Genomic DNA, 19,380 nt, shown 5'->3' with positions numbered 1-19,380 from the left:
AGGTAAAAAGTTTAAATTAAAGTTAATAAAAATAAAATAAAATTAATTTTTTTACCGAAAAAACTAAGAGTATGTATCAGCGTGCGGTAGCGTCTCGCCTGTGGTGTTTACGGTAACGCGTCTCGCTTGGCGTGTTTACGGTAATGCGTCTTTCTTAGCGTGTTTACGGTAATGCGTCTCGCTTGGCGAGTTTACGGTAATGCGTCTTTCTTAGCGTGTTTACGGTAATGCGTCTCGCTTGGCGAGTTTACGGTAATGCGTCTTTCTTAGCGTGTTTACGGTAACGCGTCTCGCTTGGCGAGTTTACGGTAATGCGTCTTTCTTAGCGTGTTTACGGTAATGCGTCTCGCTTGGCGTGTTTACGGTAACGCGTCTCGCTTGGCGAGTTTACGGTAACGCGTCTCGCTTAGCGTGTTTACGGTAACGCGTCTCGCTTAGCGTGATTACGGTAACGCGTCTCGCTTAGCGTGATTACGGTAACGCGTCTCGCTTGGCGTGTTTTCGGTAACACGTGTTTCGAGCCGCCTGCCACCGTAGAGGGCATGGCGCATGCACCCGGTAACAGCGCCACCGTGCCCACTATCACCACAACCATAATCATCACCGCCGCCGCCAGCGAGAGCGGATAAACTTACAACTCACTCGCGTGGAGGCTCCCAGAGAGACCCGTGGCCTCGTCTCCATACCGGGCCGGCGCTCTGAGCAGGCGTTTTGCTGGAGACGCCATGGGGACGCTGCTGAGGACTGCAAGGCCCGGGATGAGCCTCCTGGTCTCGGGCGCTCGGCCCCACGGACTTCGGGGTCTCATGACGTCCGGGGCCCGTGCCCGGGGCCCTCTGTGGGACGCCGACAAGCAAAAGCCTCCGTCGTGCTGGTCGTGTACGGCAGGCGGTAAGGGTGTTGCCATTGTCCTGTGTGCCGATCTTTAAAGGTGCATTGAAAAATGTTGAAACTCCGACTGATGCTCCTGCTGTTGTGGAGTGACTCATGCAGCCAGCTATGGCTGCAGGGTTTTGGTGGTACATGTTGTTGACGTCGTTTATTGTGAAAATTCGGTCACAGTTCCTATGGTCACTGTTTCATTGCCTTTATGGCTTTATTTTGGTGATTTTCGAAAAGTTTTTTGGTTTGGCCATGTTTGTTTGTTGTAGTACAGAGTTAGACTGATGGCCTTAATCTAAGTTGTCTTGTGGTTGTTGTTGTTTGAGTTGCATCCCACTGGGATGTTTGCACACAGTGTTGGTGTACGGTGCTTTTTCTGCAATATTTTGCTGTCTTTTCTTGGATTTTCTGTTTGCACATAGTCACTTAGTCACTTTAAGATGTTTTCTTGTTCATGTTTTTGTTTTCTGTTTGTTGCGGTTGCACCCGATTCAAGAGCCGAATGGCTCACAAGGCTATACCTAATAAATTAACTTGAACTTCGCGACGCGAGAGGTTACTTAAAGTCAGTGCCTCGCTGTTCTATAGCAGTAGACGAAGCCTGACTACTTTCCCTGATGCCAACCACAACCTTAACGCATGCCCTAACTCTCACCATTGCCACTATACACTATTCACCTAGCGTTACACTAGCTCCGTCATCTAAAGCTGTATCCACGCACCACCGACCTTAACCCAATAACTCAAACATTACAGCTGCCCTCACCCGAGCCGTGACACCAACCTCGCCTAAACCCTGGCCCTAAATTCATCTCGTATCCTACTCACGTTCACATCGGTAATTCAAGCCCGAACGCCAACGTGTACGCCTTACCCTTGCCAGAGCTCCGAACATAATCGCCCTAAGCCCCATCTCTAGCCATAGCCCCAACCCTCCTGTTGTAAACCCAGCAAAAGCCCCTAAATCCTACCTCACCATAACCCTCAATTCAACCCGTAACTATCGGTGTCAAAAATCCGGATAGAGTAACAAACTCACACTTGCTCCATTAAAGTATGAGATGATGTTGTTGCAGAAACATGCCAAGGGTGTCTCTTGTATAAGATGTAAAGAGATGAGGATGTATGTGAAATGCAATTGCAAGTGAAGGTATAATGCATCGACACAGCACCCATGGGTTGGCGTAAAGCCCTTGTTGGCATAGCCACGCATGGAGATTGTTGGGAGACATAAAGATTGTAGATAATGTTCGAGGCTTTGATATGAAGTGTGTTCTTTAATTCCTGTTATTGTCTGGAGTATCTATCAATGGATCCACCCCTGCGTTGTATTACATAACCCTAGGCAGTGTGCATAAGGATTGACAGTTATGAACGAGGGTTATACGTACGCAGGGTAGAGACATCCATCATGTTGACTGTTAAGAAAAGTACGTGGGTTTGGGCAGTACACCTCGCTGACGAGGCGTGATGGTTGGCGGTCGAGACTAACGTCGGAGTGGCAGCCACAAGAGGGAATGCTGTGGAAATGGAGAGGTGAAATCGCAGAGCCATGAGAGATGGTAATCGCTTGGGGAGTCCTTTATCCAGCAGTGGATTGGCCATGGCTGATTATGATTATTAAGGGTAAGCGCGGTGCTAACTTGCGGTGGCAGGGAATTGCCTGCCGCACTCCCAAAGATGTCTCGTTAGCGCTTTCCGAGATTGAAAGCGGACAGACGGCTTCTTGTGAGCACTCCAATTCGTTATCAGTAGTTCATTACTTTGCAAAATAAAGGCGTGGTGGAAAAGCATTACAAAATGCACGCATGAGCATGATTTTTCCTGCATCTTCGTTTTAGCTCGCAGGTATCTTCTCACCGACGACGTCCTCCGGTTGAGGGAGTTTCAGCAGAGGAAGATCGCTGCAGCCTGCCTCATTTACGGGAAGAGAGGTACGTGACCACGTGTCCCGTGCACGCACGCAACCTCGTGTCGGTCCACTCCTGCATGAGGGTTTCTCCATTGCCGTGTGGATCGTGGGGGGATTGTTCACATTTCACCACGCTGGGCAGTGCGGGTTGGTGAAGGTGGAGCGCATAGAAGCGTTTCAACGTGGTACAGTACAACAATGGATTTTTCTGCATTGCCATCTGCTGCCCACCATGTAGCCTAGCAGCAGCCTGGTTGGTACCCACCCATCTGAGTCTTGTCCAGGCGCACCCCTGCTTACCTTGCGAGATCTGATGAGATCGGGCGTTTTCTGACTGATATGGTCATAGGTGATGATAAATGTTATTGGCAGTCCCAGTCGCTCTCTGTTAGGGGGAAACTTGAGTTTTCAATTGAGGTACATTGTTTGTCTTCAAGCTGGTCACATCAGTGGCTACACGAAAAATAAGTCATGAAATTTGGTTTTCCACTTAAATTGGCTACAATTCCAGATTTGACATGTTGAACAAATATCACTGATTGACATGTGATGAACTCTGTGCTGGATGCATAAGATCTGCTGCACGCTGTAATGTGGATATAAGGAGTTCTGTTGAAGTGACGTGTGAAATAATAACTCCACTGGCACAGGGAGATGCACTGCTTGCTGTGTGAGTTCAGAATAGAGATACCTTCGTCTGATGACAAGTGACAGCATTTTTGCAATATAACTGGGAAAACAATATAAAAACGGTGCAGTCGTCAATATTCATCACCTGGTTAATGACAAGAAAATATTTATACATTTTTGCGAAGGTTATATTCGTTAGTATTTTTTTAGTGTAAGACATTTATTGTATGTTTACTCATGAGAAATATACACTGCATTTCCTAAATCACCTTGTGCAGATTCGTACATGGCGCTGATGGAAGAGAAGCTTGCCAATCACCAGTTGATCCTCACGGAAGATTTAAAGACCGCCATTCATATATGTCAGACGCCAGTTGACGCACAGCTAATCATCAAGCTCGTATACAGGTCAGTTGATAATGGCCAGCAGTTGTTTATAAGAGCATCTAAAAGAAGATTATTAAAGGTTTCCAACCATGGTCGGAAGAGGTTGCGCATTGGATCTATTCCTCCGTTTGTCTATGTGATGGAGGGCTTGCGATAACTGTTGTAAAGACGATCGAATGTCTACCCAACTAAAGTGTAAAATTGCGTTCCTTTAGGGTCTAACCTTTGAGAAAACCGGCCAAATTGATGACGTTCCCCCAAAATCTTGAGACACAAACCAGAGCAGGACAAGCGTATGACTTTTCCCCTGACTGCTTCCCATCGGTTTCCATACCGCTAATTGTATACCTACAAAGTCATGCATTTAAAATTGATTATCACACTCACGTTGCATGCAGTAGATTGTACGTGTAAAAAATTATATATTTTGCTTATTCACATGTGCCGTATGTAATAGGATGTGTGTTACCCCTGCAGCCACTAGAGACACTACATTCACCACAATGTCGAAGCAAACGATGTTGAATCAAATCGCGACTTTAAATCGTGACGGTTGAGGGACAAAACTTAAAAACCCACAAAATATGTTTGTCCACCAGGTGGTGTTTGTTGGGAGCAAGCAGATTCAATGGATGGAAAAAGTGAAATATTAAGTTCAATGTGCGACCATCTGTGGGGAAATGACACAATAAAAACTATCAACAGGGGATTTCAAAGTGTTCCAATGAAACTAGCATGGGTTATCTTTACAATAATATGTGTGTGTATGGGCTATCAAGTTTGTCCAGGGCACTCCTCGCTTCACTGAATAACGATGGGGTGGGTGAATCTTTCCACGTCGACTGCAGTCCAGAACCCAGTGCTGTTGACATTGACCCCGTGTCTGGCGCGATCATTTACTCGGTATTCTCGGCAGATATCACGCGGAGAACAGCAATCTCTTGTTGGGCGACTTTAATTTCGGTCCTCTGGTGTGTCGCCTCTTCTACGAGCTCGACATGGCCAAGGAAGCGGTGCAACTCCTGATGGACCACGTGAGTCACTCCCGGCTCAGGTGCCGCCATGGACACTCGCCCATCCCTCCTCTTGTCCCCCTCCGCTCACTTATCGTAACTTTAGTTAAAAAACAATTGCTCCACGGCGAAGAATCGATCCGGTTTTCTCGCTTAAATAACCACTGCCCGAATAATATTGTTTTGTGGAAAGTCAACAGTCTGATGGTTTGGCAAAACAAACAAAAAAATTTTGAGGAAAATATTTGCTTTGCATGTGGTGATACAGAACGGAGGTCTGTTCACATACAGACAGTCCCCGTGTTGCAGAATACCCGACTTACGGAAATCCGACCTTACGGGAATGTTCCCATTATTAATCATCAAATTAAATGCGCGGAAATGTTTGCGTTAGCTGCAAGTAGTGCAGCGCGGTGAGGTTGCGGATGAACACCGTGGAGCGAGGCGTAAGGCGGGCAGCGTGAGGCGGGCAGCCTTACGCCTCGCTCGAGCATCACACGGATTAAGGCAAATGGAATTTATCATTGATTTTGGGGGAAAATTGTTCAGTTTCCGACACACGGAGATTTTTGGTTACGGATCATCCTCGGGAACCGAACCCTTTCCGTAACCTGGGGACTGTCTGTGTACGTGATGCTGTACTTTGAAAGAGGCGCGGTCTGACGAGGCCAGGTGGCACTGCTGAGATCCTGCAGTTGATGATGGCTTTCAGCCACTCGTGATTGAACCACGTTATCCGTAGCCAGTTGATTTGCTTGATCGCACGAAAACAAAACATCGCTTGAAGTTTGTTTGATTTTTTTTATAATTTGTCAAAATGTTATCTCCTATGAGAATTGGTTTTGTCTTGCGACGAACATTTCTCCTCTGGATTAAAAAGGTAACTTGAAGGGATCTCGAAAGTAGTTCTGTGGAGTCTCCTTCTCTTGACCGGTGTCTGATACACGGGGTGATGATGAACGGTTACTGCAAGAGTTCTGAATGGACACTCAGTCCTGCAGCGCGATGCCAATAGAGCAACCGTAACAACAAAAAAGATCATCACGATATGTTGACAAGAGTGAAATACGTCTTCCCATGTGTTCCAGAAATTGAAGGACTTCTTTGGCGACCACACGTCCTTTGCTGTCATCACTGATATGCTGTACGAGAAAGAAGACTACGAAGGTAAGAGAAAGCACAAAGCTGAACAACCAAACTTTTTATTTCACCTGCCAAGGCCCACTGAGATATGTAGCTCTTTGTCAGAAGCAACCCGGCCACAAATGACAGCTCAACAAAGTGGCTTATTGCGTGGAAATGTATCTAAGCCAAATACTCTAAATGTATGTTTCTGATGGTAAAACATATTTCATCGTGCACGATAGCCCCCTGTTTTGGTAATATTTGATAACGTTTTATATCTCTGTCAAATCGTTGCTGATGAAGGCCTTTCCATTCCGTGTTGGTCAAGGGCATTGTTTGACCATACCTCACCACGCTGGTCAGTGCGGGATGAGCTAAGAGGAGGGTGGCCAAGGACCTATTCAGATACCGCTTGCCGCTGATGTTAGCCGTGGCCGGGAATCGAACTGTGGTTGCAGGGTCCATAGCGCGGTGTGCAAACACTAATCACAGTTTGACCCAGTAACTTAGTGTCAATCCACAACACCCATACGTAACTTGGGTACTGCATATCGTGCATTCAGATGCACTTCTGCAGCCAGCTATAACGGTTTTCCTTTCGATATTAGGAAGCCACCGAAGCTTTGCAACGTTTAAATCGAGATTGAAAGCTCACTTCTTTAGAACTGCTTTTTGTGTTTGGTTTGTTGTCCTTCCCGCACACCTCCGCTTCGCACGGTTGGCTACGTACGGTGCGAGAGGAGTTCAACACACGCACTTACAAGCCTGATTGCCATGTGTCTCTTGTTCCTGGGAAACAGGTGAGCGTTGCGAACGACATTGTCAATTGACTAATTCTCCTTTATTGTTGTACTCTGCGCTGTTCTAGGCGCTTTGAACGTCATCAAAGAGATGCGGCAACGTGGGACTCAGTATACTAAAGACACGTACCTCCTGGCGCTGGCGCTATGCTACAAACTGGTGAGCACTGCTGAAGCGAAGCCGGTGTTCCTTTGGCAGTGGCGTGTGGGTGGGGGGGTTAGGTATGTAACGATAAATCGTATTGTGGTTGAGAATCTGGTCCTTTCTGTGCGTGTTTATTTTGTGTAAAGTGTTTACGCGAGCTCTGGTACCACCAGAGGGCGCTACGTTTATGGGGTACAGTGTTCATGGGGCAACTTCATTGACTCGTGACCCTTAATCGTGGCGGTGAAATTACAACGGGGGGGTGGGGGGGGGTAAATGTGTGTTGTCTGTAATGGGTTCAACATTAAAAGCGCAACCACCACAATGTCACAATTTAAGATTTAAATCATAAATGTTCATAAAGTCGTGACGTTATAGCACAACAGACTATGCTCTTATTTCTAGATTTGAAGCTTTCGTGACTGCAATGATTCATATTCTTAGGTTTTTTTCGGTAAAGTCACGTAGGTAAAACATCAAAATTAATGAAAATAAAATAAAACAAAAATCACGACGTTTCGGAGGCAACACAAGTCTCCGTCATCAGGTGGGACCCCGCCCCCCTCCCGACCGATACGTTCCATTCATTGGCTACCACATTCTGATGAGCTCCCCCCCCCCTCTCCTCCCCCCTTCAACTTGCTTATAAGGGATTACATCTTGAATCATTGCCTCACTTGATGCAGCTAATTCGGCTGTGACGGTCCCACCTGATGACGGAGACTTGTGTTGCCTCCGAAACGTCGTGATTTTTGTTTTATTTTATTTTCATTAATTTTGATGTTTTACCTACGTGACTTTACCGAAAAAAAACCTAAGAATATGCTCTTATTATCATGACGATGATTAGCCTCGCTATGATGACGACTCATGCCGAAGGGCTCCAGCTCACGGTCCGCTCGTTGCGTCCTCTGCGGGGGGTGGGGGGGCCCCGTTGCTTCCAGAACACGCGCGAGTCGTACGAGGTCTGCCAGAGCGTGCTGGACGACGCCGAGATCAACGTGCGCCCCGTCGCCCGGCGCGGCTACTGCTTCGCCGTCATGCTGGCGATCAACCAGGTGCACGGGGGGGGGCCAGCTGCTGCCAACCCGCGGGGGCGGGAGGTGCCGCTTGCCGAGATGGACCACGTGATAATTGCACCGGCACGCACGTTAAAAACATCGCAGGGGAACGGTTAATCCGCAAACTTGGATGATCGGCCCGTGGGTAATTGAGCGTTACGTGTGTTTTTGAAGGACTTGATGAAAATAATGTTTAGTTATTGTTTAACTTCAACCCCCCCCCCGCCCAATTGTGCTTTTGCTTAGGGAGATCTCAAAAATGCCAGGGCCCTGTACAGCCGCATCCTGAAGCCAAACTCCAAGGTGTGCCTCAATCTGCAGGTGAGTGCAGGACGGATGAGAAGCCTGGGCATGCAGGATTTTTACCATTGTACAGCTTTGGCAACAGATTGTAAATTTGCTTTCATCATCATCTTCAGTTAAAGGACACATGTACAATGTGACTGGGATTGGATAAACATCCATCCAAACATCCATCCCATTGCCAAAAAATTTGACTGCAGGTTGCCTATTTGGGATTACAGCAGCAACATCACCCCCTCCTGCGAAACACTGGGCAGGACCCTCCTGAAAGAGTCTTGAGACCCAGCGAGGCTCCCCTGGGCAAATGAGTACAATAACAGTAATTGACAAATGGATTCTCATACTCATGATACATGCATAGAAGTGTGTGTGTAAGAATCATTTATTTACAATGAATGCACCTTACATGAAGACAGGAAAATCTATTCAGGGGTGTTGTGGAAAAGCTTGACAACCCAAAGCTTGATATTCAGTTAATTTTGATTATACAATACAAACTATTAACAATGTGAGTTGTGAAGTTTTCCAATTAAGCTGTCGCGGGTTATCGTGCACTGTATTAGTGGGTTGTGAATTTGTATTTTTTATTATCCAGGAGAGGCATCAATTCTTGAATGGCGTCATCATCGCCACCCTACATCGCGACGATTCCCAGAGCCCCGTTGGGGTGGGTTGATGACCTGTTCCTGGCCGGCGCCGTGGGTCCGCCCCCCCCACGTGCCCTTTGCCCCCCCCCGTGGCAGGTCCTGCTGGCTGCGCTGACGGGCTCCCGCGCTGAGATGCTGCACCTCCTCAAGTGCGTGCGCGACGGGAACATCTCCGACTTCGTGCACAAGATCGAAATCTGTCGGGACGTGGTGAGCCGGGCCGTCGGGGCGGACTCGCCTGCGGGCCGCGGCACCGCAGGCCCGGCACGGCCCTCGATAGTTGGTGGCAAGACCGACTCCCGTTAGCGAAGGGTTTGAAATCTTCTCGTCTCTTAGTCTTTTTGGCTGTTGAAATAATCGCGGGTCAGTCATCAATGACTGCAAATGAATGGCTGTGTTGAATTTGGTTTGAACTTAATTTTCCAGAAATCTATCTATCTCTGAGGGGAAACATTTTTCTCGTTATGTATGTTGAACTTCTTTCGCACCGTACTTAGCCAACCATGCCAATCGGATGTAATATTGCAATGTGACGTATTCCTCTGTAGCAGGGCTGGTGACGGCGTGAAGTTCCCTTAATTTGGAGTAAGAGGTCATTGAGGAGAGGAGATCGGGTGGTTCAGAGTACGGAGCTGGCACCGCTGAGATCGTGGGTTCTCAAGTTTAGCGAAGTTCATGTTCTCAACACGGTCGCCAATACAAAAAAAAAAAACCTTCAGATGAAATTAGTTGTGCACTTAACCCGTTCCAATGCTGTACGTGTACGTCATCAGATTTTATTCCGATTCCTTTCCGATGACGTACATGTACATCATCAGTACGAAAACGGAAGACAAAATAAAATAACTTTATCGGTACGCAAGTCCATGCACGAGGGACGTGTGGTACAGTGTGGTGGCAGCTATCATGGATTGCGGTCGTGTCGCTATAGTTCTCTGCGGCGAGTACAATGTCTTTAAAAACAACGGCACTCTGCCCTCTAAATGAGATTAACGCTGAACCGCTTGCTCGTTCCGAGATTCAGAGGTGCAACTTGCAGATGTCTCGGAATGGAAAAGGTGTTCATTTGGGTGAATTCCGGCACGCCTGATTGTGACCTTGACGGTCGCTTGCCTCCCGTTCCTCCTGCCCTGCCCAGATGTCGCAGGTGCAAAGTTCGCTGGAGGGGGAGGCGGGCGACCCGGAGGGCGAGGATCTGCAGAACCTGTTGGGGCACCTGGAGCGGATGGGCCACATCTCGGCCATGCCGTTCGACACGCTGCTGTGCAGCAAGCCCAGGAGTCAGCGTAACCTCAGCTGCCAAGCGCCGAGGATGAAGGGCAGCCGCAGCGTGGGCAAACGCATCGGGGCGCTCAGCCAGACGCTGCTCACGGAATGACGAGGACGACGAGCGTTGGTGGTGACCACTCCGCACGATGTGGCGCTGCGTTGGTTAAAATGTTTTTGTCGCGCAAGGACAATTAGTCGATGAGGTCAATCAATCCACCAAAGACTGCAATCGGCTACTTTTCTGTGGTCAATTACTTTGGTCGCTTTGAGAATGAACTAAAACTGAAGTAAAGTTATTTTTTTTTTTTACCAGGTAAGGCCCACTGAGCTATATGGCAGAAGCGACCTGGTCACAATTGGCAACTCAACGAAGTGGCTTATCGTGTGGAAAATTATAGCAGCCAAATAATCTGAACACATTTTTGAAAGTGTGGAAGTAAAAACCGGAGGACACGGAGAAAAACCCACGTGACCATAGGGAGTACATGCAAACTCCAAGTGTGCAGGCGTCGGGGTCGAGATCAAACCCACGACCTCCTGTACACCAGAAGAGGTAGTTAACATCTCAACGCCGTGGTGTTTTTTTACATAAATGCGCACATTTTAAACGAAGTTGTAACCTCACTTGTCATGCGAAGATATGAACATTAACAGCCGGAGAAGTTGAATGAGCAACATTTTGCACCGCAAACGTTCCGTAAAACTCTTTGCTAAGCGCACAGGTCAACACAACCCTGCGGCGGGGGAGGTACGGCAAGGTTGAGAGGTCGCAAAGTCGGGACGTCTCAAGCGACCAGAAGTTCCACACGCATCAAGAAGCTAAATATCGCCGAGCCAACACCACTCGGATCCTGGGTTAGAATCCGTGTTTGCTCGGTTACTAATGGCTGCACAAAAAGCCATCGCGTTCAATTTTAATTCTGCCGCTTAATTTTGGCAAAATTCCGGCTCTTTGACGATATTGGTTTCAACGTCAGGTGACGCACATTGCTCGGCGGTAAGCGAAGGGGAAACTGCTGCCCAATACCGTGTGAAGCAGAGGTCGAGTGAAAGCATCTCGGGATGCTCTGACGTTCATTCCCGTGGGCTGTTCTTCGAACACAAAGTCTTGCACTTCTCTGCGAGAGATTCAAATGGATGTTTCCCGTGTCGTGATAACGGTAGCAAAACTTAGAAATATTTCTGGGAAAAGTTTGTTGAAATTAACACGCGATGAGAACTCCGTTTGACCCCATTTCCCGGGCACATCGAGCAGTGGGCCCGCTGTCTTTACCCCTAGGCAGCGTTTCGTTTCCGCTGTGGTCTGGTGTCGGTGATATCTTTCAGTGTGGTGCTCAAGCCACGTCGCTGCTCTGAATCGGGCTGGCTCGGCTCTTGAATGTGGCTGAACCGACGAGCGATGTTCCCATGGCAAATCCTTCCGAGCCAAACTAATCCCAAGTGAGCGTGGTAGATACCCCGGGTCCCCAGTTGAAGTGACCCATGCCGCACGCTTTTACCTGGGTTCACCCCAGCATTGGTTGCAATGTCGCAAGGGCAAATCGAAATGAAAGCACATGCTTTCTGGACGTAGCACGCTTAGTCAACCTTAGAACGCGGTAAAAATGTATTAGAACATATCGGTATGTATGTTGAACTTCTTTCACACCGTACGTAGCCAACTGCGCTAATCGGAGGTGCGGGGAAAGGACCACAAACTCGTGTAACCCAAATCTACTTGAAATCACATTCGTAAAAATTACACTTTCAGACTACTGTCAGACGCCACCATTGGCTACGGAGGGTTGGGTTAAGGAGGGTGGAACTCGCAGAGCCCGACGACTTGCGTGCAGTGCTGGGTTAAGCTAGTGCGGGGCCTGTAGCATATGTTATTAAGGGGCCCTAAAGTAAAAAAAAAACAATTACTTGCATAGTAAAGTAATTGTATTTTTTCATTTGCTATACAGCCAGATAATACGATAAATCAATGACCTTAAACACCTGGTCGTTCATAAAAGTTGAAGGCAGTATAGTACGATAGTAATAGAGCAAGTGCAGAATCACTGAACCGAAATTAATAGCTTGAAATCATTTAGGGGGCCCTTGAAAGTGCGCGACTTGTAGCAGATGTAGGTACTTTTTCTACGAGAATAATGCGGCACTGCTCACGCCGCGTGGAAACCCGTATCCAGGCCCTGGTGCCGATCCTGGGCCAGAACTGGGCTATTCCTGGGCCAGCAGAGCTCGGTTTCGGGTGGCCATGGAAACGCGGCATTGAACGCGGTGGGGCAAACCGACCCGTGCCAAGAGCACTAAGCATCGGGACTCAATCGTCAAGGCGGCCACGGGTCTTTATTGGAGCTGACGTGAAGTGCGCATGACGTTTGTATGGAACACGTCTGTAAAAAGATGTAAATGTAATCTTTTTTTCTGACGACAAGATGCATTGACTGTATTTAAATACAGAATAGGTTAACTTTAATAAAAAATATGAAAAGCAGCGTTGTGATTATGTACATTATTTCACATTCGTTATCAAATACTTGTATTTAATATGCTACGGAGCAGCTACATTACGGCTTCTGTGTCGTCTCGTGGAGCGTTTGCCAATTTCCGGATTGGAATGCAATTTAATCTACAGGAAAACTAAAGGAATGGCTCATTAGAACATGTGTAATATAGCATGGGTGTGCAGCGGGTTATTAAAACAATCACATGGATCAATCGTGCATGTACATAGAAGGCCAAATACACGTCCGCAGACTGTATAAGGTAATCGTATCACGGCGTTTTGTCAATTCGCTGCTGGATATAGGCCTCCTTGTGCTGTGTCAGCCATGTGACTTATACTGGTAGGAACCTCCTGGTTACACCAGCCCACAGGGGATTATCGTGTCCGTCCGTCGTGCATCCAAAAATGGGAGGAGAGGTGGGGCTGGGTGGAGAGGGTGGGGAGGGGCTGGTCACCCCGTGGTGCCCTTATAAAACTCAACGTTTAACCTACTCACGCCGGCTTGTGCCCGCCCTCACAGTCGGGCATATTTGCGGAATACACCACGCCGCCGTTGACCCTGACCATTGACCGAGCAACCCAACGTTCCTACCAGCTCCCTCCGCAGGAATGTGTGTTAACCGTACTTCACCATGATGGTCAATGCGTGTTTGCGATGGTCGGTGGAGAGGCGGGGGATAACCGGTTCAGATATCGCTCATTTTATTGACCATGATCAGGAATCAAAACTCTGGCGGCTGGGTTCGGTCTGTAGTAGCGCAGTGCGCTGGCCACCGCGGCGCCACCCCTCCACTCCAGAAGTTAAAATGTCTCGGTGCGATATCAAAAGTGATTGGCTTCACTTGAAGGTCCGTGGTGGGGGGAGAGGCGGAGGTTTCCCTGGCCACTTGCTCCTGACTTGAGACGTCACTCTTCACGGCAGTTGGTTCTTATAACCTTCACTGCTGCTTTTTCACCCCCTTCGCTTCTCAATAGTTCATGTTAATAAATACGTAAAGTTTGATTAAACGAAGGAGTTGTACCATCGTGCCCGTGCTTAATTTGCGTTTCAACTTTCTAAGAAAATCTGGCCATGTCTCGCAGCCCCAGAAAGGGCATTTCGCACCCCCAAGTGGTTGCGTGCACGCCAGGTTATAAGAACCACCGCTTCACGGGATGGATTATTAGAACACTCATCCGTACAGGAACTGCCCCCCTTAAATGCCCTCTCCCCCTCCCCCTCTCTTCTTTTCCCATCGCTAAAAACAAGTCTGATCTCCTGGCAGCAAATTTATGGAATTGAGGGGGGAACCAAATTGCAGCGGGCGTGGCTTTATCGAGTACAAATTATTTGCAGTTTAAAAAAAAAGAATGAAGGTAGGATTATAATGTTTTTTTACACCAAACAAGCAGGAAAATGATGTCCCAGATCTAGCTGAAGTCTTGACTCACGCGGTTTAAAGAGTGACTGACGGAGTACCTGGGGCTTTCCTTAGCCCGACGTCTCGTGCAGGGGCACAGCAACTGTGGGAATCCGGACACCCACGTGCTTATATATGGCCAAGACATACAAACTACAACAAACAGCCACGTGATTTGTTCAGAAACATTTTGTGTGAGTAACGCGTTAAGCGAGGCCTTACCGTAACTACGAGTTGAGCAGAACTCGTGTGTGACGGAAGTCAGGGGGCGAAGGTCGCCTGCAATTTACCCAGCGTCCACCCGCGACACCTTCACTCGGGAGACTACCACCCCTCCCCCAGCCGCTTCCAGGTAGGGCTGAACGATTTGGGGAAAATGTCTAATTGCGATTTTTCTGACAAATTGCGATTTGGTTAGCGATTACATTTTTTTAAGTCAAGCTTCAGTTCAATATTCACTGTGTAATAGATGTAAAACATGTGATGGAGCATTACCACATGATACCATCAACATATGAACTGCTCTATATATTCTAATGCAAGGATGAGAACTTAAAATACATTAATTGCTTCCAACATGTATCTATTAAAATGTTTTAATTGAAATAGAACAATCAAACATAGAACAATTGTTAAGTGAAATAAATCAAGTTATAATAAACAATAAAACAATTCCAATAAGAAAGTCACAGGACTTTTCAAATCGCTAAAAATCGCAGCCTTTGCGATTTGCTAATCGCATTGTTTCAAATTGCGATTTCGATTTAAAAACGATTAATCGTTCAGCCCTACTTCCAGGGCGACTGGGTGTCACCACTTGCCTCGTGGCACAACAGTGTTCCTCTCGGGTTCCACGTCCTCCACCACCAGCATCGCCACGGATCGATCGAGCGAGAAAGCCTTCTCACGTGAGTCCTCTTCCCCCGTGGTTGTGTATCTCGAAAAGTGCCTTTTAGCCCTCCCGATGTGTTTCCACGTCGTTCCGCGCCTTCTTCGGCACGGCGTCCCGACGTTTTCGCTCCGGCACGGCGACCGAATTTGCAAATGCGGACACTTTGTAAGGAAGGCGTAACCTGGCGAGCACCTTTCCCCCGATTCGAATCGGGAGCGACATTGCCCCGTCGCTCCCGAGCGCGTTGAGAAGGCGAGCCGGGCGTTGGATGTGAACTTCATGCAAGACAACAACATCATCATCATCATCACCACTGGTTTAACGACAGCACGTGCCGTAGCAGCAGCTGTTGTTGAACGAGAAATGTGAGTTGCGCGCGGTTTGAATGCAAAGCGATTTGCCAGTGAGTGACTTCAGCACCCCAGGTCTGGAGAGCGACGCGAATTGCTCAGTGACAGGGGTCTGAATGGCTTGGGGATGCATGTAAAGGATGTACGTTGAACTTCTTTCGCACTGTACGTAGCCAATCATGCTTCTCGGAGGTGCGGGGGAAGGACGACGAACTAAACACAAAAAGCCGTTCTAAAGAAATGAATCGGTCGGAAGGGGCGTCTGTGTGTACACAATTGTTTAAGTTATAATAAGCTTGCGTTGGTCGATTTTATTGTTGTACGCAATTGGACACTTAAGAGCAAACAGGTAAAATATGACATTAAAAAATATAAGCACAACAAATATGTTTTGCTTTGCTGTAGATTTAATGCAATTAACACACGAAATAAGCCACGCGGAGAGGAAAAGTGGACCGATATAAAACGTGTGCTTCTCTTAGGGATAATAAAGTTGTAAGGGTTGTGCCCGCACACTTGTATTCATGGTTTGAACATTTTGGTACACTATAAAGCCATTTTACACTCGCACATACATGCTATGGGCAGTTCCTGTTAAAAACGTGTCTCTTAATAATATTGCCAGCACGATTCGAATTGCAATACTGCAATGTGAATTGTACAATTTATTCGTAAATATGTCAACTCTTCTCCAGAGCACGTAACATTACCATTCAGGATGATTACAAATGTCTCCAGAAATGACGGAGGCTTACATTAAATTATTATCCAGTCCTCAAAATAACTCATGAGCACGTGGGGTCCTGGAGTAATTTTCCCATTTCTACCATTATTATGCCTTTCTCTATTCAGATTCCTATTTCTTTTGTTCAAGCAGTAGGAAAATTCCCAAAATGTGTCTGTTCAGATCGATGCTGAGCAGTGCATGTCGAACAACCGGTCAGTAAGAAGCACAGCGTAGAGGTGAATCAAAATAACACACATCGATAACACTGGTCAACACACTTTTCTGGCATAAGGTATTCCAAGGGTTTTAAGGTAATTTTGGAGTGCTGATTCCAAATCTGGCATCAGTTTTTGTCTATCACATCAGGTTTTTGAGATATCAAATATTGCATTTTCAATAAAAACTGCAGAAGAAAAATATTAAATAAATGTGGATATCTACATAAAATGATATTATAAACAAACTCTCCTAAAAATACAGCACCATATTTTAACACTAAAGCAGTCACTGACTCGCAACAACTTGCAATCATAAAATCAATGAAAATGGGGTATGCCGATAGCATAAACATGAGATGTGATAGCGCAAATCTGAGATCAGATTTAGAATCAGCACCCTGAAATTAGTCTAAAACAGCTGCAAAAGTCCAGGCCAGATTTTTTATTTTCATTGACCAGTGGAATAACTCTGCAGCCAGTTGCACGGCACAGATGTGACGTGGGCCCTGATGCAAAGAATGAAATGGGGGCCCCTGTCCAAAATCCCCTTTCTGCATGGCCCCAGTAGCAGGACCCCTCCATCTCATAGGTGCCAGTGTCAGATGCATCTGCACACTCGATCGCTGCACCACTGACTGAATCCATACCTGTGACATGTCCATACCTCAAGCAGAGCCAAGGTGAGGGTCGCCCAGGTGTGGCTGTGATCCAACACCTACTGCCCCCCCCCCACCTCACTCCATCAGTTATGCATCAGCCAACACCTCTTTCATGCGGTTGAGCATCCCACAAAGCATCGTCGTGTGATGAGGTGACATCACATTTTCCTTGCGACACACAACTTCAACTGTTGTGCATTCGTACATTCGCAAATGAGCACGGAGCACCGACAAGCAGACACGATGGCACCATTTTTTTGGGCAAAAAAGCAAAATCACATGTAACATGTGCCGCGCAGTCTCCTCAAATGTCCCTTAACAGCGCCTGAAAGCTACACTGCTACGGTGATAACTTGTGGACAATTCCGTGGTTAAGCGGCGTTAGAAAGGTGAATTATTGCGCTGTTCTTGCAATGACGCAACAAACTAAGGGTGAGGATCAGTGCGATGAGTTGTGCATGGGAACGCGAGAAGTCGTTTTGGTGCGGTGTCGTTATGCCTGTGTAATTGTGGTGCCATCTCCATTACATATACACTGGACAAGGTGACGGTGGTGGGGGGGGGGCAGCCTGGGTAGGGGAGCCGATAGTGGCTCACTCATGATGGGAAGGCAGGAAAGTGACCGACCTGGACTGTGACTTCCTTTGATTTAAATTTGATTTCTTAGAAAAGTTCCACATTGCAGTCAACCGCACGCCCGGCAATGAGCACCAAGCAATCCAGTCCGGGTTTTTCAGCCACCCGCAGATTATGAAAAATAACCCCCACAGATATGATGTGTGTTCCGTTATCACGTGTTCATTAAACTCTTGGGAGGGAAAAACATCATCGACGAGCCTGGCACGGATCATTGTCATACTAGTCGAGAGTCATCTCGTATATTCCTGGTGTCTATGATTTACAGAGCCACTGTAGAAGGCAGGTGGAATTACTTTGTGCGCCCAATCACATTGTTGTTTGTCATTGAAGCAGAAATATGCGCTGCCAATCCAATACATGCCAGAAATACGTGTGTGCTGCACTTTGTACGCGTCGTCTAATAAGTGGACGGCTGTGATGACTTCAGCTAAATCCAAAATGTGCAGGGGCTGGTTTATTAAAGGATTTGTACTCAAAAAAGTGTAGACAGGGCTTAAGATTCCAGCCGGCTCTGCCCTGGTCGACAACGCAGCAACATTTTTCCAACGGGGCGCCAACTTTTGGCAAAAAACCTCTCGCGATATATCCTCGGCTGCTCGTCGCACGCCGACTCCGGTCCAGCAGCGACCTGGAAATGATTTGGCGAGAGACGAAGGCCCGGGCATTGAGCACGTGACGTCGGGGAGAGGAAGCCGCTGCTGAGACGAATCCCCTCCGCGCGGCTCAGATTTGCGAGCGGAGCCAGTGGCAGCCGTGCCCGTTGATGTCTCCGCGGCGCTCGCACGCCACCCCCGCCGCCCGCACGGTCCCTTTGTAGTCGTCCCAGCTCAACTGCACATCGCGCACGGAGATCGCCTGCAGGCCCCTCCTGTCGTCGCAATGGACCTCCTCGCACTTGACGTGAACGGGGCTCGTTTCCGTGCCCTCGGAGAAGGCGCGCGCCTCTTCCGGCGCCGTCCCGCCCGGCCTCTCGGCCACGCGCGCCGCCGCCGCCGCCGGATCCCCCCCCGTGCACCCCGCCCGCGACAGATCGAACGGCTCCACCTGCTCCCAGAACGCCACGATGGCGCCGTCACGACCCCCCTCTTGGGGGGTCACGCGAGGCCCTCGCGGCAACTTGTCCGAGAGCGCCCGAGCTCCGGCTCGCGCGTTCGCCTTCGTCCGGCAGCGCACGCGGTGCTGAATCGCCGCCCGCGCCACCGATGCCGCCGCAGCTGACGACGACGATGTCGCGGCGGATTGGCGAAGCGACGCCTCCAGCGACGCCGGCTCGATGCGGCGGAGGGGGGCGGCCGTGACGGAGAGGGGGGGGCCGCCGGCGCGCGGCGCCCACGCGGTGGGGGGCTCCGGCAGGAGCGGCGCCGTGGCGTCGTCGCCGTCCCACGCGGAGCCGTGCGGCGCGCCGTGCTTCATCTTGGTGTGCCGCGTCAGGTTGCCCTTGAGCGTGAACTTGCTGGGGCAGTGCGAGCACTGGAAGGGCTTGCGCGAGGCGTGCAGGTGCAGGTGGCCCATCAGGTTGTGCAGGCGGTTAAACTGCTTCCCGCAGATCTGCCGTCGACAGCGCGGGGTTAGCACAGCGGACGCGCGACTCGGTGCGAGGTTGAACATGCGGCGGTAGCGCGGAGCCCGGTGCAAGGGATGAAATGCGCTCTCCTGTACAATCCACCTCCCCCTCCCTTGTGGGGCCCTATGGAGATGCATGGCCTGCACGAGTATATGCAGCGTACATTGTTATTAGATGTTTCCATTTACAAGCATAGACTCGGTAATGTTCATGCCAAATATTGAGCTACGTGATTTCTAGGACGCGATTCATATTCGCGGCAGGCA

At 48.6% G+C, this 19,380-nt stretch overlaps 2 protein-coding genes across 2 annotated transcripts in view; one reads left to right on the top strand and one right to left on the bottom strand.

Moving 5' to 3' along the window:
- Positions 1 to 461: 461 nt before the first annotated feature.
- On the top strand, positions 462 to 12,653 carry LOC144731464 (pentatricopeptide repeat-containing protein 2, mitochondrial-like). The gene is made up of 10 exons (XM_078612517.1): positions 462 to 891; positions 2,724 to 2,816; positions 3,703 to 3,832; positions 4,728 to 4,845; positions 5,913 to 5,991; positions 6,818 to 6,909; positions 7,839 to 7,952; positions 8,202 to 8,276; positions 9,002 to 9,115; positions 10,044 to 12,653. The coding sequence occupies exons 1-10, from the start codon at positions 726 to 728 to the stop codon at positions 10,281 to 10,283; spliced, it is 1,221 nt and encodes a 406-aa protein (XP_078468643.1). The 5' UTR covers positions 462 to 725; the 3' UTR covers positions 10,284 to 12,653.
- The window catches only part of LOC144731462 (uncharacterized), a 47,538-nt gene continuing 36,782 nt past the window's right edge, over positions 8,625 to 19,380 (bottom strand). The window contains exon 7 of the mRNA XM_078612516.1: positions 8,625 to 19,098. Within this exon, the coding sequence (XP_078468642.1) occupies positions 18,274 to 19,098 (825 nt within the window). The 3' untranslated portion in view covers positions 8,625 to 18,273. The remainder of the gene's footprint in view (positions 19,099 to 19,380) is intronic.

Source organism: Lampetra planeri, chromosome 39, assembly GCF_965212315.1.
Source record: "Lampetra planeri chromosome 39, kcLamPlan1.2.h2, whole genome shotgun sequence".
NCBI classification, from domain to species: domain Eukaryota; kingdom Metazoa; phylum Chordata; class Hyperoartia; order Petromyzontiformes; family Petromyzontidae; genus Lampetra; species Lampetra planeri.
The sequence above is the reverse complement of the archived record's forward strand: the minus strand, read 5'-3'. Positions and strand labels throughout refer to the sequence as shown.